This window comes from Nannobrachium achirus, assembly GCF_963921795.1.
Source record: "Nannobrachium achirus genome assembly, chromosome: 11".
Classification (NCBI taxonomy): Eukaryota; Metazoa; Chordata; class Actinopteri; order Myctophiformes; family Myctophidae; genus Nannobrachium; species Nannobrachium achirus.
Window position 1 is genome coordinate 8,387,284 of NC_137820.1, and position 25,000 is coordinate 8,412,283.

A 25,000-nucleotide genomic window follows, 5' to 3' on the forward strand; every position below is an offset into this window, starting at 1 on the left:
AAGTGTCCGATCACCCCGTGTGGGGCACTTCACAAACTGCTTAAAGGACGGCAGAGTTGCGGACAGAGAACAATGATTAAAATCTCCATTTATTATCACAAGCGCGTCTGGCGAGGCGCGCTGCAGGTCTTGTGTGATACTGGAGATTGACTCAGCAGCCAGCTTCGCATATAATAGGTGAAGTTTTATCTTAGGTGAACATTTTCAAAGGTTATATGAAAAAAAGTACATAATCTACAGTAGGCCTAAAGATGCATTGTGAGCTTGTTGCAGCTACTGTACACCTTTCTAAATTCTAGAATCTAGAAGCTTCGAAACTCATTTGAATTGAATTGAAACACATACAATGCAAACCACTGCTGATTTGGCTCATTTCAACACAACATGGTTGCTCATACTATTTTGGCTCTTATGTTAACTCCGTCACGTTTTTGTCTAGTTAAAGAAAAAGAAAAGAAACTGAAACAGACCCTGTAGACCAGAAAAAAAGGTAGGGGTCCAAGTAGGCCATATATGGCCGCGAGTGCACAACGTGCAAGTTGGCACCTCGACAGAGTATAGTCTAGTTACTTGCGCAAGCAGAGCTCCGAAACGGCTGGAATTCTGGGCATACATGCATGCATGTATGTATGTATGTATGTATGTATGTATGTATGTATGCATTAGGGCATTCACGAATTGTGATTTTTAGAATTTGAATTATTCGACCTCAAAGTATTCGAATAGTCGAATATTCGACAGGACTGGCCAAACTGTCAAATTAAGCAAGAGGCGAACATTGTGAAAATAGCCGATCTACATGCTCACAACGCCTCGCAATTCCAAGTGCTTGTCAGGGTGGGGGTCCCCAGTTCAAATATGTTTATTTTGTGGGTCACGGCCTAAAAAGGTTTGAGAACCCCTGGTATAGAGCATTAACAAATTCATCCACCAGGGGCATTGACAACTCATTTTTATGACTTCCTATCTAGCCAAGATAAAAAACTACATATTTTTTAAAGAGGAAAAAAAAAGGGAAAAAATAAGCGAATAAAACAACGTCGAATAGTGACTTTGATATTCAAATATTTGGTGAATGCCCTACTACCTACTACTCCCATCTCCCCACTTGGTAGAAGACAGCATTGGTCATGGCAAGGTTTTGGGTCTGAGAGGCTAAAGTCTCCTCAAATGATGGTTCTGTGGCACAAATGCTGAATAAACAATGGACCTTGATATGGAAATGGTTGAAAACCACTCCAGCCAAAAGTATCACATTCATTTTAACCACTTTATCCATCTATACGTTGGCTGAATAAATACATAAAATACAGTAAATGTTGAATAATTTAGAATTTCTTTCAACATAGATCTTATCTTCTGGGGTCCCTGGCACAAAACCTTTTCAGATGGGGGATCGCGGCCAAATACATATCAATTTGCGGGCCCTTGGCACGTAAAGGTTTGCACACATATTCATAGTTATTGTATGCGCACACTCTCTTCCATTTTGACACATTTTTTAAACGCAGCAGCCACTATAGGTCTCCATTCCCAACAGACTTAGCGGAGACATCAGCTTAATTTGGGTGGAGACTAAAAACCAAAGCTATGGCGGAGAGACTTGCTTCATTTTGGGTGGAGATGCGATGCTGGCCGCGGATCAGAGAGCCAGGAATGCACTGGAGTTTTCCAATCTCCAAACTCAGAGCGGACATTCCTATGGTTTCTCTCTCATATATCCCCCTGATTCATTCATAACGTATTTTTGTAAGGTTGGATCCCGGGGAAGACACCAAAATACCCCCTCCTTTGGGCCCGGAGCTGTGTTGATTTTTTTTGACAGGAGATTTTAATTCAGTTTTGGTTATAGCCTTTTGAATAATATGAAGGTGAAAAGTGAAAGTGGCTCTGTCAAATGTGTACTTGCGTTCAATAACTAATCCAGTGTTTCTCAACCACTGTGCCTGGGGACCTTTTAGTGTGCCCCTGAGAAGGGTCAAGTGTGCCCCTTGCGGTGCGAGGCGTTGTGTGCTTGTAGATCTGCTGTTTTCACTACTGTTGTGCGCCAGTCTTGTATGATGAAGCAGGGCTTTACTTTGCGAAGAAACGTACAAATTTGAAACTTGGAGAATGGAGATACAAGGTTTCTTCCCGACAGTGACGATATTTACACCTCCGTATTATGTTGGTGTGCCCATGGATTCTTGGGACATGAAAAGTGTGCCCAGGCAGAAAAAAGGTTGAGAAACACTGAACTAATCTACACCCCATGAAACCTTAGGAAATCATTTGTCGCATTACTGAGCCAATAATTTTCCTTTTATTCATCCGTGAATTGCCGTATAAACATACAGAACCTATCCAAAACAATAGTGAAAGTAGCAGGATTATCAGCTCCAAATGTGTCGTGAGCTCGTACAGCATGGTACTGGAGTACATGTACAGTACTTAGTTACTTGTACAGTCAGGGTTCCCACACATTTTTACCAATTAATTTCCAAAACTTTTCCAGAATATTTAACCCAATTTCCAGGACTATATAACAATAATTCAGCTCAATAACAGGTCGCTTACTCCTATGCGCAATGCCCAAAGACAGGTAGTGTATGCCAGTTGTTCTCAACCTTGTCAGGCTGTGACCCCTGAAATAATCATATTTTAACTGGGGACCTGGCAAGAGTTGAGGAGTTTTGTATAACACGTTTGACGTTTCTATTGTGAAAATAGCAGATCTACATGCTCACAACGCCTCACGTTGCGAGGCGTTGTGAGCATGTAGATCGGCTATTTTCACAATTTCTGCCTCTAACTTCTAATTTCATGACCGTGGGAACCCTGTACAGTATGGTACAGGAGTACGTGCACTTAGTTACTGTACCTCCATCATCGCTGAGGAAGGCTCCGTTGGGTGAGGAGGGGATCCGTCCCCATCTACTGATGGGTTTGGGGAAGTCTGGGTCCGTACTCCTAGTCTCCTCATTGTAGCGCCAGTACCTGCGCACACACACGTGCACAGAGAGGGTTAGGGTTAGAGAGAGAGAGAGAGAGAGAGAGAGAGAGAGAGAGAGAGAGAGAGAGAGAGAGAGAGAGAGAGAGAGAGGGGTAATTCGGTTCATTTTACTCATTAATTAATGGTTGCATGCATGCCTCAACCACCCACCCACACACACACAGACACACACAGACACACACACACACACACACACACACACACACACACACACACACACACACACACACACACACACACACACACACACACACACACACACACACACAATGAAACCACAACCCATTACAAATGGAACCCACAAAACAACATTTGAGTGGTACTTTCCATATCATACATGGATGAGAAGTGTGCGAGTGTGTGTGTGTGTGTGTGTGTGTGTGTGTGTGTGTGTGTGTGTGTGTGTGTGTGTGCGCGCCAGTAGTCGCTGTGATTGACAATAGCATTTTTTGTAACTATGCTAAACCTTATCTTAACTCTAAACTCATAAAAAAACTATAAGACGCCTCAGGGCGGCAAGCGACCTTGCGCCATGTCTGGAGATATGCTGTGAGACCCCAAACATGCTTACTCAGTTATTCATTATGTGAAAATCCTATGACGTTTATCACATCTGACATCATATACATACAATCCCTTTTATGTCCATACATGGAGATCCCTGCCTGTACCAGCCACACAGATATGGGCTGTCTTCCTCCATACAGTATATGGGCATTCCCATATGAAGTCCTGTTAGATATGGACTTAATATTGATGACATCAGGGATCTCCATATATGGGCATAGAGTGGTTCCCATGACATCACAACATACAATCCCTTTTATGCCCAATGCCCATACATGGAGATCCCTGTCTGACTATCTGACATCACTGTGATGTCACCTGTGATGTCACAGTGATGTCAGGGGAACCATATTGTCAGGCTTTATCCCTGCCCTGAGTATCTGACATCACTGTGATGACACTTGTGATGTCACAGTGATGTGTCAGGTGAACCACAGGCGTTACCCGTATACGGACAAGCTGTGCCGGTTCTGACAGTAACTAAGCCTAAACCTAATCTTAAACCATTTAGGCATAGAATTATTGAATGCTTTAACCAGTGAAAAATAGTAGATATACAAGCTCAAAGCGCGGCACCGAGTGCAAAAAGTCGTGAAAATGTATGCAAATCTTTGTATATGTATTTTCAAAGCTAACGTTTGTAACTCAAATTTTGCTTCTGGGTGGTCCCTGGAACTAAATATTTTGAGATGGGTGTCCGTGGCCGAATAATATAATTTTGGGGGTCCTTCACATGAAAAAGTTTGAGAACCACTGACATAGTAGTCTGAACAGACTAACTGAGCTCCAGTTAAGTGAAAAGGACCTTTTCTTTGACGATGGCTGGCCAGATTGCTGACATAGAAACATAGGTTTTTCAAAAAACCTTAGAAGGATTCAAAAGACACTTATAGAATCGGGGTCCAAATTCTAATCTTTGCGATTTTTCAAAAATAGCAGATCTACAAGCTCGCAGCGCGGCACTCGGTGCCGCGCTGTGAGCTTGTATATCTGCTATTTTTCAATAGTTAAAGCATAAAATAATGACGTGTACCTGTTCTAAATGGGTTAACCCAAACCCTAACCTCAGTGAAACTATGCCTACCCTAGAACGTTGGTGGAATCCATGACAACAACGCGTTTGTTACTTAACGTTACCTGTCTCCTCTGAAGAAGTAGGTGAACCCGTTGGGCTCCCACCAGATGGCGGTGTCGATGCGGTCCGCGGGAACTCCCTGGCCGTACTCCTCTAAAGGCTGCGGGTACCCGGGTACCACGTCAGCCTCCCGGAACACCCAGTACCGGTCGTCTGATGGAGAGAGAGAGAGAGAGAGAGAGAGAGAGAGAGAGAGATGACTGATAAGACAGGGTGAATATGGAACAAAGATGCATTTCTTCACCTTGCTTTACAACCCTCAGATGTGTGGGTTGGATGGCGAGAGTCCTAGAACACAAGTAGGTCGGCAGTGGCTTATTGTCGGTATCAGCCGGTAACACGCGGGAGTCTGTCCCCGTTACAATGCGCTAGACCCCTGGGAGATGGACTGCTGAGGTGGAGCGCCACACCTACCATCAGCTCCCAGTACTTGCCGCACGACTTGCCAAGCCGTGCTACTCATACGCTGAGTTGGCGGTGCCCGGAATCGAACCCATGACCTTGCGGTACAAAGGCGAGATCTCTACCGAGTGAGCTACCCGGGCACAAACACACAGATTACCCACGTTTTGACCCAAATCTTCTCAAAAGGTTAGGTTATTGACAAACAATTCTTCTACCACTCACGACTAGATTTTGATTTTCAAAGGTTAAACTCTTTGTTCCTAATCTCATGAAGTGTGGGTCATGACCGAAAGTATAAGGTTGTGGGTACAAGTGGACGAAATGAGTATTCTCAGATGGGTGGCTGGTATCTCCCTTAGAGATAGGGTGAGAAGTTCAATCACCCGAGAGAGAATTGGAGTAGAACTGATGCTCCTACACTTGGAAAGGAGTCAGCTTAGGTGGTTCGGGCATCTGGTACGGATGCCCCAAGAGCGCCTTCCTAGGAAAGTCCTCGATGCACGTCCCACTGGGAGGAGACCCCGTGGCAGACCAAAGACCAGATGGAGGGATTATATCTCCACACTGGCCTGGGAAGGCCTCTGTATACTCCCAGAGGGAGTGGAGGAAGTTGCTCAGGATAAGGAACTCTGGAAGTCTCAGTTGGAATTGTTACCCCCGCGACCCGATTCCGGATAAGCAGTTGAAGATGGATGGATGGAAAATATCAGAACACATCGGTTGTATGATTGCCGATACCAAATGTTGTCAGAAAAGACAAGTAATCAGCAGGCTCAAGTAGAGTCTCTCTTTTAAACTTTTTTCCTATAACAACATGCCCAATATGGTTGCCATGTAAGTGGTGAATAACTGGGACACATACTGTAATAATGGCACATAACAATGTCATCAAAAAAGTCAAATAAGGACCAGCCGATATATCAACAACAGGACTCATTCCCAGTAGGAAAGGGCAGGAGGAGAGAAAGGAGTATAAACTGGAGGCCTGGGACGTGCTGGGCCCCTGATTCAGCCTGGGAAAAAGAGTTGGAGAGGCCCTCATTGCGCGCTATAGAGAGAGATCTCTCTCTATAGCGATGCTACTCAAAGATTGGCATTTCAGATCATGACAAGTGACAAGCCAGTGGGCCAATTACATGAGTTATATTTCGTCGTTGTCGGGTGGAAACCTTCTATGTCCAAAACCATTTGTTTTGTATTTATCATTTAAAAAAAATGATTTAAACTAGTGTTGTGTGCTTGTAGATCTGCTGTTTTCACTACTTTTGTGCGACGGCCTTGTATGATGAAGCAGGGCTTTGCTTAGCGAAAAAAATTACAAATTTGAAACTTGGAGATACAAGGTTTCTGCCCGACAGTGACGATTTACTTTGTGGGCCGCCCAGCACCCAAAATGGAACGAAGGCCGACATCTTATTTGAATTTTTGGAATGAACCGGCCGTTCGGGAGTTGTCTCGCTTTTCCCAATGGCCAGCTCGTCCCTGGTGGAGGTATAACACTTATTTTCCTAAAGTTCTATATGTGGAAATAAATGTCCCCTGACCCTGTTGGACAGAGTTTCGAGGCACTTTCCAACGCGACGGCCAAACTATGTCAGTATTTCTCCTCTCTCTCTCTCTCTGCCTCTCCCAGCTGGTGCACCACCACCACGCAGCAGCAGTGCTCTACACCGACTCTGCACTGACATTCTGTTTTTTCTGAACGGTTGACCCCAACATTCTAAAACGACAGATCCCTCGCTTGACGAATGCATCGTCTAATGGCGTGAAAGTGGAGAGAAGACACAGCGTCCCAAAAGAAATAAATCCATGGCCCAAAAAGGTCTTAAATCAATATCACGGTATGTCATGGAGAAAGTGAAAACACTGCGATGCAATATCCTTCATCCAACAGCAGTTTCCGAGACCCACAAGTTTCATTCGAGACTCTCACATACTGTATGCCGCCTGAGAAACACAGGATAATACACAACTTTGTGTTTACATCCACCTCTTTCCGCGGGAGTTTGCTGGAGGCGACTGGAGATTATTTGGACCACACGTCCGGTTTAACAGCAGACATACAAGCACACATCGCGTCGCAGATGCAGCCTGTTGTGAGCTTGTAAATCACACTCGGCTGCGGCGCCGGAAGCTCGGTACAGCTTCCGTCTGCGCAATGCACTATGGGGCGTTGGAAACTCGTGGATAGAATAGATATACCTACCTGTTCTATCAAAGAACACCGGTTTAGAGAGCCACTTGATCCATGGGTGTGTTTCATGTTGGCCTGAGAATTTCTTTTTGAATGTCTCAAATATCAGTGTTTAAAGTATACCAGACATGGAGCTATAGCTGTGTTGAATTATAATACAATCTCTTAAATCGGGGGAGACTGGGTTACCATTTTATGGGACTTAGGGCGGCTTGCACCAAGAGGGATTAAATAAATCTTAGTTTAGGGTTAATCAAGGGTTTGTTGATCTAGGTTTTATTTTAAATCGAGGTCCGTTGCACCACTTAAATTTAAGCATTGCTTAACAAATCTGTGATTAAACCCTTAACCTGTGATTAAAACCATAAACTGTGATTAATTCATGGTTTAAATGTCCTCCATCTTGGATTTCGATATAAACAAACTGGAACATGCTATTCTCTTGAGCCTAATATCATTAGCGTTACTCTTTTATTCATTTCTAGGAGAATGTGGGCAGGCCTGTGTTAAGAAGAGCGCCTGCAGCCAAAACAAAACAAAACAAAAATATAACGCTCCCCGTCATACGACGGTGACGCTCGGACGCTACAGTGCGGTGCGGCGCGGCGATGCGATGCGCGGCTAGAAGCAAGAAAAGACCACAGTTTTGATCACATTCACATTTGAGTCGATTATGAAGCGATTTCGAAAATTAAAACGTCTCCATGTTGCTTGGGAAGTCCACAAGCTTCCATGACAAATGTCTGTATGTCCCTGTAAATATTTAAATGTTCGCTCATTTAAAATAGCCGATGTACAGTACTACAAGGATGTGATGAGATGTTTGTTTTCAGCTGTGAAACGCTGTCTGCAGTTTACTTGCTGTGGGGCTTCCCTCACAGGAGGGGGACCCCCATTCATGTCAATGGCATGTTTGCATTTAAACCACCTCTACAGCAGGTTTAAAATTAATCCCTTACTGATGTTTAAATCAAAGTTTAAAGTAGTGGTGCAACAGGATTAACAGTAATCCAGGTTTACAGTGAAAATTCAAACCAAGATTAAAAGGATGGTTTAAAACTAAACCTGATTAATGAAAACTAGATTTAAGGTTTGGTGCAAGCTGATTAAAAGATAAACCTTGATTTAAACCAGTTTAACTCATACAGTGCCAGGCGACTTTTAGAGCAACTTTCTCACTATGGAGTTCCCTGCCAAGCGACTTTGGGCGACTTTTACTTAGAAAAAAAAAAAAAAGTTTTTTTTTTTGTTTTTTTTTTACCCAATTAAATCTAGTAAACATGATTTCAATCGCGATTTTGCATGTTCCACCCCCCATACAACCCCATCTTTCAAACATGGCAGCCATTTTTGTTTACATCTGAAGAAAACATTATGGCTGATAAATCATGAATGCCTGAACGGATTTCCAATCTTTTTTTTTTGTTTGAAAGCTGTGAACAGCCTGCACAAACATGGTGCATGATCTGTGCATGGGCGTGCATGATCTGTGCACTATAAATTACATGGGAGTCTATGGAGGCTTCTGGCACTAGTGCCACTCGAGGGGCATTTTAAATTGGCAGTAAGTGAGTTAAGGCTTAAACCGTGTTGGTGCAAGCCGCCCTTAGTGTTAAAGTGGAACTTTGCAGATGAAAATCACAAGTCTCCTCTGATGGAGTCACAAGGCCGCTTCTTATCACCTGACAGTGAGGAGGTTCGCTGGGAGTACCTAACGCATGTGTAGAAACACGTTATTCCTCCCAGTTTAACTAAGGCCATGGCTACATGGAGCTAGCCTGGTTAATAAACCAGACTGCACAACACCACCCCCTAAAACGAAGTGTGTGATAGAGTCTGACGCTTGCAGTCAGGCTAACATGGAGCTGGATATTTCATATATCCCGGCCCCAAACAAACTGCAGGAGTCACTCGCCTCGTGCCGCAACAGAAATCGCCCTCCCCTGACGGCCAATCGTGTTGGAGGTTGGAGTGCCGGCCAGCCAAGTCGGATGCACCGGGGACCAATCAAAACACAGCCTCCACGATGGGGAGCGACTACTTTAACTTCTGCAAAACCCACGCACGTGTGTGACACTTCTCAATGCATTCCGTGTGTCAAAAGCCAGCTTTTAATGCTGGAAAGTTGCTGCCAGCCTACATAAAATGACAGGTTTCAATGAGTTTTATGTAGGCTTGGAGGTGTTTGTCCAGTGCCGAAAGCCCAAGACAAATTTCCCTTGTGGACAAATAAAGTTTACCTTGACCTTGACCTTGACCTTGCCGAGAAACAAGCTCTTAAAGTGTTAGTTGACCTATTTTTGACATAAAGCTGTGTGAAATACTTGCCATTAAAATAGTGGTTACAAATGTATTAATTCATTGCCAGAGTCCCGTGGTCAGAGTTCTGGTCAGTTTTAGATGAATATAAAGTAGTTCCGGTGATTTGGCAGGGGCTCGTGGCCCAATCATTAAAAATAGATGAATCCACAAAACTAGCGTCATTTGTATTGTTGACCTATTTCTACCAAATAGACCAACTTTCGTTCAACTTTGACCCCTCTGTCACATGGTACTATTTTTTGTGTCCAGTATCACTACGCCGCTGCAACGTATTTCCCCAAAACAAGGTGCTATGGAGTCAGCTGATCAGAACGAAACCTCGCTCTATATGGTAGAAATAAGCCAACAATACAAATGACGCTAGTTTTGTGGATTAATCTATTTTCAATGATTGGGCCACGACAAATGTCCCCCACCCCATTGTAACTACTTAATATTCATTAGAAACTGACCAGAACTCTGACCACGGGACTCTGGTAATCAATTAATACATTTTTAACCACTGTTTTAATGGCAAGTATTTCACACAGCTTTATGTTAAAAATAGGTGAACTAACACTTTAAGTATCACTGAAGTTCCACTTTTTTCTAGTTCAAATAAACAGAGTAGTATGTGTACAGACCTTTGAAGAAGACAAATTTGCCATCGTGGCGTTCATAGGCTGCATCGATGTCGCTGGGCAGGCCGATCCAGAAGACAGATATGGGCATGGGGTAGTTGTCCAAGACCCGGTTCCTGCGCACGCGCCAGAACCAGCCACCCTGCAACAAAACACACAATGCAACTGTTATACTTTACACCAGTAAAGGTTTTAAAATTTTCTATTAAATAAATCAATTCCTCCCACTGCTCGTCACTGCTGTTACTGGCTCACCTGCCAGTAAGGAGACCAAGTGGGCACTGCTGATTTTGTCGACTGAAACTATATGTGACGAAAAACTAAGCTATGATGACTAAAACTAAGACTTTATATATTGACAATTTCGTCAACAAAAAACATTTGACTAAAATGTCATGGAGGGACTAGTGTAGAAGAGATCCAGTAGAACTAAAAGACAACTTTATTTGGCTTTACTCATCAACCGTTTGTCGTACAAACTTGTGGGTGGAACCAATGCCACATACAGGCCTCTTTGTGTATACTGTGACCTGACGGTCGCTTATCTCCCGATTAGGGAGTCTTAATGGTGTTAAGTTGCGCTCAGGCTCTGAAAACAGGCTCACAATGGGTCGCGCTGCAACACGTGAGCTTGTAAATCAGTCATTACGACGCCATCAAGGCCCGCCAAAATATATACTGTATATATATTTTAAACAAAATCAACTGTAGATTTAGTCGACTAAAATCGTATATTTAGTCGAAATCTAGACTAAAATTAAAACATTTCAAATGACTAAAATATGACTATGATATGTCTAAAACGAAATCAAAACCTGCTGTCAAAATCAACACTGAAGCTGGGAGGATGTAGCGCCCCCGTCCTACTCCTCCCGTTCAACTTTCCCCTACCGACGGGCGCCGCCCCGCCCCGCCCCGCCCCGGCCCGGCCCGCAGGAGTATCTGTACTGACACAGATCAGCCACCTTGTCTGACCTTTCCTGTGTTCGTATGGAGACGCTTGGCATGCCGGACGCGCCGCGGCGGATTCTCTTCCCGTTTCGCTTCCTTCGTCGCAGCCTTTTATCTCCCGTTATTCTGGAGTCTCTTTCCTGTGGCTTAACTTTATCATCCTGCGTTGTAACAAAAGCTTCCATTCATTTCCTGCTCAGGTCTGAGGCTACAGTACGCACGTAAAGAAGGATATGATATCAACATCAGATTCTTGGTCAGACTCAGTGCCAGCTGGCTGCACACTGTCAGCCACTGGGAGGCAAGGAACTGGAGCCAGAAGTTTGATGGAATGCATTGAAGTCAACGAGAGCCTGGTGGACAGGCAGTACTGTATGAATAAATACATGTCTGAATGAGCGCGACCTTATCAGTTTATGAAAATAAAAGAATGCATATCTCAAACCGAAAAATACTGAAAATACCCAAAATGCAGTTTCTTCAAAACTGCCCTGCTCTAAAAAAGGAAAAGGAAAAAAGAAAAAGCTGTGCTATTAAATGTACTAGTGATGCATTTTGCATCATATGATGCAAAACGCATCACTGATGATGCAAAATGCATCACTAGTCATGCTGAAATACTAAAATATCTAAAAACACAGATAGAACACAAAAAATAACTCAGGATTGTGTCGATCGTGTCCCAAACAACAATAAAATAAGATTGGGTTGTCCCAGAGGTGAAATGGCCCTTTAATTAAGTTACATTAATCCTGTTGGATTCATCATCCAACATATTATGTATCACAAATTAATTCATGATATTAACATCGGAACAAGCTGCACGTTAAGGGGAAAATGGTCACTGTGTAGGCTATTCTGTAAAAAACATAGTTTTTTGTTTTTAAAACACAAGGCTTTTATCAGAAACCTTTAGATGATAAAGAGACATGTGGGAAGCCACATGCTGGCAGTGGAACATATTATTTCCAGGAATGGACAAGGTTCACCGTCCTTGTAGGCTGGCTGTGTCTACAATACAAAACCTATTGTTGTGTATGCTGTATTGTGTGCAGCTGGTCCTTGTCTCCAAGACATAATGTCTCCCCGGGGGCAAGATAAAATGATCTTTAACCTCGTCTGTAGCGCTGCTGGTTTGTATGCACACTGGCTGCTGCACTACTGCACTACATAAAGCAGTGGTTCTCAACCTGTGGGTCGGGACCCCCAGAGGGGGGGTCCCCACATTATTTTGGGGGGGTCCCCAGATGATTAACTTAATGTGCAACATTGTTTTCTCACTCAACAGTAAACAAACCAACATAAAGTTTAAGTGTATAGAGGGTATCTGCCCATTTCTAAAGTGACAATTAAAGGACTTTTTAATACCTATAAAATGACAAATGAAACATTGGCCAAGTCGTCAAATATTAGAATATTAGAGGCTCACAACGCCTCGCGTTGCGAGGCGTTGTGAGCATGTAGATCTGCTATTTTCACAACAGGACCGGGTTATACAAAATGTAATGCCTCAACTATTAGTGCTCGTCAGGGTGGGGGGGTCCCCAGTTAAAATGTGATTATTTTGGGGGTCACGGCCTGAAAAGGTTGAGAACCACTGACATAAAGTACGATATACCTCTGCTGAGTCCAATGCTTGTGATATAAAAGGCTCTAAATGTATGAACGTAAACCCGACTTGAGTACCTAAAATATGTGAGAGATAAAGACCGACCTGACCTGAAACTGAAAGGTACTGTATGTGTATACCATGGAGTCCTGTCGGGTTTGTGCTGAGATCTTAAGCTGTGATGGCTCTGATGTCAAAAGGCCCATTCCCACTTGCCACGCTAATTATATAACGATAATTATCTTACTTCATGACGTGATAGCACGGAAAGTGATCCAAACGATATCGTTCACGACTATCGTTGTCTTTAATGTTGTAGTGTGGATGCTGCCATCCACTTCAACTGAGAACAATACCTTTATCGCGCCCAGTGGGAATAGGCCTTAAAGCACTGGTTCTCAAACCTTTTCAGGGCAAGGACCCCCAAATTGATATGTATTTGCCCGAGGACTCCCAGCTGAAAAGATTTTGCGGCAAGCAGGGACCCCAAGAAGAGAAGAGTTTGTGTAAAAAAAAAAAAAGCTTATCTGCTTTTTTCAATAGTTAAAGCATAAAATAATGGTTAATGTAATAATGTGATCCAGGTCTAAGTGGGATGTGAGTACCTTTTCCGTCCATGCATGCATGGTAGGGATGGGACAATATGAACATTTCATATCACGATTATTGTGACAAAAGAAATCGCGATTTACAATATTATTGCGATAAAAATCAAGATCCATTATCCTGGGGCGGAACATTTTTGCCAAAAAATAGCAGATCTACAAGCTCAGAACGCGTCTTATTGCGACGCGTTGTGAGCTTGTAGATCTGCAATATTTTGGCAATATTTTGGCACTCTCTATCAATATTTGATAGAGAGTGAAAAGAAGACTGTATCAAGTACCTTTTACCAATTATAGAGGGTTTAAGTGGTACCGGAGATGCAGCTCGGCAAATAAAAAGTGAATTGATCCCAGTGCATGACGGAGGACGATATCACGATAAATTAAATCTCCACGATACGATTATCGTGTTTTTTACCACGATAAACGATAATATGGCTTATCGTCCCATCCCTAATGCATGGCTGGCTCGGTTCCTCTCACCTTAAAAACAAACATCTCTCCTCGCAGCACCGTGACCGTGTCAAAGTCTCCGTCGCAGATGTCGGGTGGCGCCCGGTGGTCCGGCTGTTTGGGGGGGTGGCGGGGGGGAGGAGGAGGAGGGGCGTAAGGGGGTCGAGGAGGAGGGGCCGGCCGCCTCACGGTGGGCGTGACGGGCTCCGGATCGGGCTGGGGGTCGGTGGGAGCGGGCGGCGTGGGGGGGAGCGCAGAGGGCCGGCTCGGGTCCTCCTCCCCCGGGAGGTCCAGGGCGGTGGTGGGACGCGGGGTGTCGTCATCGGGTGGGGGGTCGTCATCGTCATCAGGAGGCGGAGCGTGGGGGGTCTCGTGGGGGTCTCGCTCGGGAGGCGGGGGAGACGTCGGGGGGTCGCCGTCGGAGGCGGGGGTCGGAGCCGAGGTGGGCGGGGTGTCGGTGGGGAGAGGGGAGCCTGGGAAAAGATGAGATGTTGTTAGCATTCAATGTTCTCAGGCCAAGGACCCCTTAGCTGAGAGAGAGAGAGATGAAGCAGGGAGGGACCCCCGCAGTACTACATATTGCATACATGGGCAACTGGCGGCCCGGGGGCCACATGCGGCCCCCACCTTCGCTTAATGCGGCCTGCAGGTTGATACCAGAATACAGATATATTATTGATTTCAGCTGTTACAATTCCAAACATGACCTGCTTTAATTCCATCAGTCTATATTAGTAGCTTAATGACTAGTATAGTGTCTAGTGTCCAATGTATTTGTATTTAAGTTCAAAAATGTAACATGAGTATATAACTAAATGCGTTTGAAATTAAATCAAAGTGTAACATTTCATGATTCCAGTTAAAAAATAACAAAAATGTATTCAGGATGTCAATTCAAAAGAAGTAAAAATAGCAGATCTACAAGCTCAAAAACGCATCGCAGCGCGATGCGTTTTGAGCTTGTAGATCTGCTATTTTTGCTTCTTTTGTATGAGATACTAGAATGACAAAGAAGGACGTTGCAATATGCATTGTGGCCCTCTGGAGTGAAGGTGGAAATATAGTGGCCCTCGCCATCATCAAAGTTGCCCACCCCTGACATATTGTATAAAATTGTGCTGCAGATTAAAAATGTTAATAGATTTCTCTGACAGCTTAGACTTGTTTGACAGCACTGTCATCCTGTTGGAGTAATGTGTATTTTCAGACATTTGACCACTTGAACCGTCAAATGCTCTGCTCTTCTTTTCCCTCTACAAACCTCTTTGCCAAAAATAGCCAATCTACAAGCTTACAACGCCTCGCAGCGCGTAGGGATGTCCCGATACCACATTTTTGCTGACCAAGTACAAGTACGAGTACTTAATTTGAGTACTTGCCGATACCAAATACCGATACTGTAAGTTAAGTTTCTGTACAAGTGCTTAAATAGTGTGTGGCGCTCCAAAATAAAATGCTTTAAATAATTATGTTGTCATGCCTAGAGTGAGAGAAGGTGAAAACACTGTTCATTAGTTGAACTAACACACACAAAACTGTGTCTTAGGACTTTTGATAATGTTGTTACCAACATATTTATGGAACAAAATGGTATCTGGCGCTGCCGTGAGCAATATCGGACGAGTACGAGTACAGCAAAATAGGCTGGTATCGGGGCGAGTACAGATACTGCGAGTACCGATACCGCATCCCTAGTTGTAAGCTTGTAGATCTGCTACAATTTACAATTTAGGCATTTAGCAGACGCTTTTAATCCAAAGCGACTTACAATAAGCAGGTAATGCATCAATATAATAAGCAAGCTAATATGTCAGTACATCAACAGCAATGCAACAAATGCACAGGAATATCAATCTAGAAAAACAGTATAATAGGTAGACCACGCACCTAATCAGTACAAAATTTTTTTTTTACATAACGGGGCGTTGCATGTAGATCTGCTATTTTCACAATATCTGCCTCTAATATTTTGACAATGTTTAATTTGTCATTTTAGAAGTATTAAAAAGTCCTTAAAAATTCACTTTAGAAATGTGAAGATACCCTCTATAGTCTATACACTTAAACTTTATGGTGGTTTGTTTACTGTTGAGTGAGAAAACAACGTTGCACATTAAGTTAATCATCTGGGGACCCCCCTGGGGGTCCTGACCCACAGGTTGAGAACCACTGACTCCTCTAGGTCGTCTTGTTTTCATCTGTGATGTGAATTCCCCCTGGCATGGCTCTGAGCCCAGCCATTCTGACACACTTTTTCTGGTTCCTGGCTTTGTCATTCTCTTCCTGTCCCAGTCCCTCTGTGTGTATGGTGTGTGCGCGTGCATGCGTGTGTGCGTGCGTGCGTGTGCGCGCGTGTGTGTGTGTGTGCATGCGTGCGTGTGATTTTCCACTGAGTGTTGCTTGGGGATGGGAGCCCTGCTGGTCGCTAAGAGAACATAACACACAGTTAGTTATGTAATGCAGACATCAATCACCAGCCGCTCCAGGCCAACACAACCCTCTCCCTAGACCTCCACATCTGAAACACTTTCATGTCAAGGACACCCCCCCCCCCCCCCTCCCCATTGATACATATTTAATTTTGGCCACGGATCCCCCATTTGAAAAAGACGTTGTCCATTTGTCAGTATTTTTTTATAAAGAATACTCTGGGCCCCACGCCTTACCCCTAGACTTCTTTGCCTTTTTTTTTACTATTTTGAAAAACATTTTAAAATAGTTTAACTAGCCGATCTACATCTACACATCGTGAGCTTGTAGATCGGCTATTTAAAGTATTTTAGAATGTTTTCACAAAATAGTAAAAAACAAGGCAAAGAAGTTTAGGGATAGGGGGTAAGGCATGGACGAAGAACTTGCTGTACGCCTTCAACCTCCCAAGTTGTGAGCTTGTAGAGCGGCTATTTTCCAATTAGAAGAATACAATTGCGATTGAAGGAGCACTTGTTGCGATTATTGGTACTAGATGTAGATATTTTCAGCAACGCACAGCAAACAAACATGAAATTACTTGTCTTTTAGTTCTAATGGATCTCTTGTCCACTAGTCCCTCCCTAACATTTTAGTCTAAGATTCTGTTTTTGGGTTTTTTGGACAAAATTGTTAATATATTTAGTATTTCGTTTTTATTTCGTTTTCATCAATGAAAAAAGGTAGCCGACTTAATCTTTTGTCACAGTTTTTAGATGAAATCAACACGAATATTATATAGGCTATATTCCAAAATAAATCCGATTTTCTGCATCATAAACATTTCCCGACAATTTTACCAAGATAACACAAAAAGCCGATTAAAAACGATAAAGTAACGAAGACTAGAGTAAGAAAGAATCTTCAATGGAAATAAATGGAACTTAAAAACAATCTGCCTGCTAGTATAAATATGATATGATCCATAACCAGATAAACAGACTCTTCTTTCAGAACAACGGAACACATCAGATATGGAGCGAGCGTACACACACACACACACACACACACACACACACACACACACACACACACACACACACACACACACACACACACACACACACACACACACACACACACACACATACGCACACACACGCACTCGCACTCACAGGCTAAAGAGTGGCACGCATGCAGTACAATGTCATCTGTGTTAATCCACAATGCCATCTATTCACCCGAGGACAGAGTGACATCACTATAATGACATGTATAATGTCATTATATACATGTCACAGCTGTCGGGTGGAAACCTTGTATGTCCAAAACCGTTGGGCGCGCGTTTGTGTAAAAAAATGACGGTAAAAAAAAAAAGGATTACAGGTTGGCAGAGGGAGAGCAGTGCCCAGGAAAAAAATGGTCTACAAAATCATGGGATAACATTTTTAAAAGTAAAACATGATTTACAGAGGTAAACGAAGCGCACAATTCTTTCACCTGCAGAGCCAGTGTAGCAGATGTGAGCCATCCTGCTTTTAACCCATTAAAGACCGGGAAACGCATCTGTGTCACCACCACTTTAACCATTATTTTTCATACTTTTGCTATTCAAAAATAGCAGATATACAAGCTCATGGTGCGGCACCGAGTGCCGTGCTATGAGCTTGTATATCTGCAATTTTTTAAGGGAAAAAAACCCCATATACATACAGTATTTTGTGCAAATCTTTGAATATATATATTCTTTTAAAGCCAACATTTTTAACTCAAATCTTTGCTTCTGGGGGGTCCCTGTAACAAGATGTTTTGAGATGGGGGGTCCGTAGTCAAATACATATCATTCTAGGGGTCCTCGACATTAAAAACGTTGAGCACCACAGATAAAGAAACATAGGCTTTTTTTCAGAAAATACAGCAGGTATTTTTTAGGTCTTAATGGGTGGAAAGTAAAGTGGCCAAGGGATCATTTACTTACTTAGGAGCCACACAATGGAAGGACCTGTAAACCAGTGTCAAACTGACAACCAACCGACCTGAGGTCTTTTAAGCAGCTGACAGAAGCAGGTCTATTAGAAAAGGTTACCCTATAGAGCAGGGTTCCCCAATAGGCGGCCCGCGGGCCATTTGCAGCCTGCGGGGGGCTACTGTCTTGCCCACACCAACCCCAGTAAGAATGGTGGTATAAGAGCAGCAACAACACTAGTATATCGTCGTTGTCGGGTGGAAATCTCGTATCTCCAAATTTGTACGTTCTTTTGCAAATCATACAAGGCCGTTGCACAAAAGTAGTGAAAACAGCAAGTGCTTGTAGATCGGCTGTTTTCACTAGTTTAAAAATGTTTTTACATGATAAATGCAAAACAAATGGTTTTGGACATACAAGATTTTCACCCAACAACAACGATATCTGAACTGTCGCAGTCGCTGGAGTAGCGGGAACGCCGCCGTCGACCCCTGCAATGTTGTGGCCCTCGGCTTGGTACCCTAGATATGATTCGGCCCTTGGGGAAAAGTAATCGGGGAACCCTGCTATAGAGGTTCATTAGTCCAGGGAAAGATAACAGAGCCCTTGTTCTTTTATGTATGTACTGTACATGTTACTGTCATGTGTTTCGTATTGTAATGTATTTTTAACTTAATAACTGTTAACTGTGATAGGACCTCAATGGAGATGAGTCAAAGGACTTTCTTGTGTTAGGTTCAAACTGCTGTAACCATGTGGTTTTATTGCTTTTTAAATAAATCTAATCTAATCTAGTCTAACCCATGACAGGGAACCTGCGTTCCAATGTAGTTATATATAAATGGTAAATGGTGTATTTATATATAGTCTAGGTCAGTTTTCCAAAAATCTTAACCCCGAAGGCAAATTGTGTTAATTTATGGCATACATGTTTCCTAGGGGTATTAGGGTGTGCTGAATCCAAATCTGCTGTATGCCCAGCTCAAAAATGTCCGCTAAGCCCTCAAAATGGACCATTTAAAGATGGCAGCCACCACTATGCTGAAACATAAAAGTGCCAATATCTCGGCTTCCAAGCCACTTTGTGTGTGTGTGTGTGTGTGTGTGTGTGTGTGTGTGTGTGTGTGTGTGTGTGTGTGTGTGTGTGTGTGTGTGTGTGTGTGTGGTGTGCTTGCTTAGACATGGTCTGCATGTGTGTGTGGTGTGTCCTGTCATTGTGGGCTCGCCTATAAGGCGAGCACACTTTAGATATTGTCATTATTTATCTATCAGGCAGGCAGGCAGGCAATCAGTAGACGGGAACTTCGGTTCCTTTCTACTCCTACATACTTAAGCCCATTTTCCACTGGCCCAACTCCACACCACTCCACACCACACCGCCCACTTGTGCCAGGTTTTCCACTACAAGGACCTGGGTAGAGTGGTGTGAAAGTGGTACTAAACAGGGTACTAAAAAGTATCCACTCTAGAGTAGGTCTGAGCTAGGCCAAACAGGGCCAAACACTTCATAATGACTGATCACTCACTGACTTTTCATTTAGACCACCAGGATATAGTTGTAATACATGATAATAGATTCTATTGTGTTATAACCACTATTATAATCTATTATAGTGTATTTTAATTATCATAGTTTTAATACTTTATAATGTACTATAATCACAGTTATAATCCATTACAGTGCATTATAATTAGGATAGTTGTAATACAAATTTATATTGTATTATAATCACAGTTAAAAGGGTCAATTTGATAGGGGTACTTTTTTGTAATGGAACATGTAGATATTTTTATGTGGTGTGGTGTGGTGTGGTGTGGTGTGGTGTGGTGTGGTGCTAAAACTGCAGTCGAAAAGGGGCTTTAGTGAGAAAATGAAAATAAAAACATCAATGTGTTCAGTTTACAGTGGCGAAGTGTGCTATTATTGTGGGCTCGCCAGTACCTGGCGAGCACACTTTAGATATTGTCATTATTTATTTATTTATTTATCTAGTAAGTAGACGGGATCTTCGGTTCCTTTCTACTCCTACATACTTAGTGAGAAAATGAAAATAAAAACATCAATGTGTTCAGTTTACAGTGGCGAAGTGTGCTATTATTTTTTATAGCAATCGGCCAAATGGTGGCGCTGTAGGAAGCCTTCGAAAGTGCGATCTTTGAACAGGTATAGCTCATGCTGTGTTATACGTACAGCCATGAAACCTGTATACACTTATGCGTCTCCTCATGCCGAACAACTTTTACCCTCTAACTTTTGACCTCTGACCTTTAGGTCTCCCACAATTCGGAATTATATGAAAAACAGTAAAAATCTATCTCCTCCTGGGATTTTCGCGTCAAGTGCACAAAACTTTTTTCACATGAACCTTGGACCAATACGGTCAGATTGATCAACCAGATTTTTTTTAAAGTGAAATATAATTTTTTAATAATTCCATCAATATTGCGGTTTTATGCAAATTATTCTTCGGCCTCTAAATCATACATGCAAAGTTACACGTTCATGGCATTTGGCAAAGATGTGGAGGGTTAGTCAAAGTATCACTGAAACCAATTTTATTCCAATCGGCCAAAGGGGGGCGCTATACGAAGCGTTTGAAAATTCAAACTTCAAACGGGCATAAGTCATGACTCGTTTTGTTTGAAGACATGCAACTTGTTACACACGTGCTTTGACTCGAGCGGAAGACATCTGTGTCGTTGTTAAGAAAGCTCCGCCCTTCGATTTTCCGCCATATTGAGCAGTTTGTAAAACGCGTAAACCCGCTTGTATTCTGGAATTTTCGCTCCACGTGCACAAAACTTTTTTTACGTGAACTTTGGACCGATATCTAAAGATCTGTCAGATCGGATTTCTTTAAAATTGAAACATGCTTTTTTAAATAAATTCAATGAATATTGCAGTTTTATGCAAATTATTCTTCTGCCTCTAAATCATACATGCAAAGTAACATGTTCATGGCATTTGGCAAAGATGTAGAGTGTTAGTCCAAATATCACTAAAACCAATCTTACCCCAATTGGCCAAAGGGGGGCGCTATATAATTTTGAGCAGTTTGTGAAACGCTTAAACCCGTTAGGATTTTTTTTTTTGCAATTTGCATGAAACATTCTACATACAATCTAAGGACCTTTATCTAATATGCCTATGAAGTGCACACACACAAAAAAATTATAATAATGAATATAGCTGCAAGCAGCGATAAAGTGGCCAAAGCCAAAAACACCTCAAATCATGAACACAGCCTGCAATGTGCATGAAATCTTGCAAGCACATTCCCAATAGGTCAAGGAACAGATACCACCCTTCTTACATTGGCCTGTTATAGCGCCACCAGCGGGTCAACTTTTGCACAACACATTTTTGGAACAAAATGGACCAATCGTTGACGTCAGTAACGTCAAAGAGAGCACTGCCTGCGATCTTGACATTTTGTACTTTTATAGCCATTGTTTTCTGGCTTGAAGCGAGCCCACAATTGTTTCGAAGGAACAATATTTTTCTAGTTTTCTATAGCAATCGGCCAAATGGTGGCGCTGTAGGAAGCCTTCGAAAGTGCGAACTTTGAACAGGTATAGCTCATGCTGTGTTTTAGGTACAGCCATGAAACCTGTATACACGTATGCGTCTCCTCATGCCGAACAACTTTTACGCTCTGACTTTTGACCTCTGACCTTTAGATCCCCCAGAATTTTGAATTATATGAAAAACAGTAAAAATCTATCTCCTCCTGGGATTTTCGCGTCAAGTGCACAAAACTTTTTTCACATGAACTTTGGACCAATACGGTCAGATTGATCAACCAGATTTTTTTTAAAGTGAAATATAATTTTTTAATAATTCAATCAATATTGCGGTTTTATGCAAATTATTCTTCGGCCTCTAAATCATACATGCAAAGTTACACGTTCATGGCATTTGGCAAAGATGTGGAGGGTTAGTCAAAGTATCACTGAAACCAATTTTATTCCAATCGGCCAAAGGGGGGCGCTATACGAACGGGCATAAGTCATGACTCGTTTCGTTTGAAGACATGCAACTTGTTACACGTGTGCTTTGACTCAAGTGGAAGACATCTGTGTCGTTGTTAAGTAAGCTCCGCCCTTCGATTTTCCGCCATTGCGAGCAGTTTGTAAAACACGTAAACCCGCTTTTATTCTGGAATTTTCGCTCCACGTGCACAAAACTTTTTTTACGTGAACTTTGGACCGATATCTAAAGATCTGTCGGATCGGATTTCTTTAAAATTGAAACATGCTTTTTTAAATAAATTCAATGAATATTGCAGTTTTATGCAAATTATTCTTCTGCCTCTAAATCATACATGCAAAGTAACATGTTCATGGCATTTGGCAAAGATGTAGAGTGTTAGTCCAAATATCACTAAAACCAATCTTACCCCAATTGGCCAAAGGGGGGCGCTATATCATTTTGAGCAGTTTGTGAAACGCTTAAACCCGTTAGGATTTTTCTTTGCAATTTGCATGAAACATTCTACACTAGGCCTGTCCTCTAAAAATCGACGAATCGACGCGTCGTTTTAAGCCCCCGGAATCGACGCCAATTGTTTGAGTCAAGCCGTCAATTTTTCTTTTTTTTTAATCACACCAGTTACTGTGGTGCGGTATGAGAGCGCTGGACTGTGACTGTCATGTAATTCTTATTGAGTCCATACTTCCTACTACTTGTAAACTAGACTTAAAAATAAAATCAGTTCACGTGACTTGAAAGTTGCCTTGATCATATGACAGGGAGCTCTTATTCTGAAGTTATAACCGCTTGGAGAGGAAATGCGTCGACGAGTTGTTATTCTACTTGAGAGCTGGCCAAAGAAGCAGCAGAGCCAGCGCGATGCGCTTTCACTTTCACAGCCGTGGGTGTGTGGTGGTCTCAGGCTGAGGAATGAATAGCGACGGGCGAACTGTTTTCTTTTTATTATCTCGCACCAGATCGGCAACATAGCTCTTTTGATACAGCAACGCTGTGCTCTGAGAAAATACAACTTGTGGAAATAATACACGACATGCTGTCAAAGAGATGCATTATTCTCTCCTCCGTTGTTCTACTCTGCTCCACAATTCACAATTACGCACGGCAAATTACGCACGGCTGGACGCAATCTTATCGTCATTAATGTCCAGTGTCCACCTCTATCATGTCTCAATATGCACGGTAGTTCATGGATCTAATTCACTTTAAAGGCTTAAAACATATTGCTGTTTTATTGTATTACGTTGACGTGGTTTAAAAGCTTAAAGCACCACTTTTTTTTCTTTCTTTTTTTCTTTTTTTTTTACATAAACGATTCGTCGACGCGTCGGATTAACCCCCGCGACTCGAATCGACTTGATAAATCCTGCGTCGAGGACAGCCCTATTCTACACACAATCTAAGGACCTTTATTTAATATGCCTATTCCCAATAGGTCAAGGAACAGATACCACCCTTCTTACATTGGCCTGTTATAGCGCCACGAGCGGGTCAACTTTTGCACAACACATTTTTGGAACAAAATGGACCAATCTTTGATGTCAGTAACGTCAAAGAGAGCACTGCCTGCGATCTTGACATTTTGTACTTTTATAGCCATTGTTTTCTGGCTTGAAGCGAGCCCACAATTGTTTCGAAGGAACAATATTTTTCTAGTTTTGTTCTGTTGCTGTTGGTAGTCATGGTTCTCAGTTCCCACCTGATGTCATGTGGGAGTTCAGACTTATCCAGACCATAATGAATAACAGATAGCTTGCATAACGTCTTCAGGCTAGGACTTAAATCTAAGATGTACAGGTCATCAGACATTGCATGGTATTCTATGCGTCCTCCAAAGATGATGACACGATCTCCCAACATGCAACAGCACATCCCACGCATCTTACAGGGGTCTTTCTTCCCCTTGGGCTCAACCTGCTTCCAGGAAAAGGTCTCTGGACTGAATTTCCACAGATCATTGAAGTACTGTTTCCTATTCCAGCCACCAAATACGTACAGCTCTCCATTGTAGGCAAAGGCTGAATGACTTGAACGTTCTTCTGGGAGAAGCTGTGCAGAAAGTGTCTTCAGCCAGCAGTTGGTCTCTGTGTCAAACACAGTGTTATTGTTCAAGTTCCCTTGTCTCCCCAAGGCCCCAAATACAAGCATCTTTGTTCCAATGATGGTGGCAGAGTGACGGTATGAAACAGGTGGTCTAGTGCCTCTGGTGTTAATTAAAGCCCAGACCATTGTGCTGGTGTCCAACGTGTACATGTCATTAGTACATCCAGACAGCTTTGTGTGTCCTCCATACACATACATGACCTTCTCCAGGACGCAGGCTGAGTGGAACCTCCTTGCTTCTGGAATAGACCCAGAAATATTGGGTTTGAACCAACAGTGGGTGTCAACATCCAAGGCATAAAGAACATTGCAGTAAGGATACCCTCCCCAGATGTAGACTATTTCTTCTACCAGCACAGCTGTGTGGCCATGGCGCATGGAGGGAACCTCAATGGGACTTTGTCCTCTTCCATTCGTCACTGGGGGCAACGTCCTCCAACGCAAAGACAATGTGTTGAAGATGTGGACTTCAATCTGATCCCTGTAGTTCAGGTTGTATCCTCCAAATGAGTACAGTTTGTGTCCGACTACCACAGCAGCATGGTAGGAAGTCCTAGGTCCTCCTTTCAGATGTATCGTCCAGTGAATCATTTCACACTCCAGCACCGCTGTGCATCAGTGCAACTAATTTACAGGATAGGTTGTTAAACCACAGTTTACATAGTTGGAATAGTTGTT

General features: G+C 42.8%; 1 protein-coding gene across 1 annotated transcript in view; it reads right to left on the reverse strand.

The window, feature by feature from the left end:
• Positions 1-25,000, reverse strand: part of LOC308293704 (matrix metalloproteinase-14-like) — a gene marked incomplete at its 5' end in the record, with an annotated part of 52,044 nt that overhangs the window by 1,279 nt on the left and 25,765 nt on the right. Inside the window, 4 exons of the mRNA XM_080736300.1 lie at positions 2,861-2,976; positions 4,697-4,847; positions 10,239-10,377; positions 13,884-14,326. Of these exons, the coding sequence (XP_080592426.1) occupies positions 2,861-2,976; positions 4,697-4,847; positions 10,239-10,377; positions 13,884-14,326 (849 nt within the window). The remainder of the gene's footprint in view (positions 1-2,860; positions 2,977-4,696; positions 4,848-10,238; positions 10,378-13,883; positions 14,327-25,000) is intronic.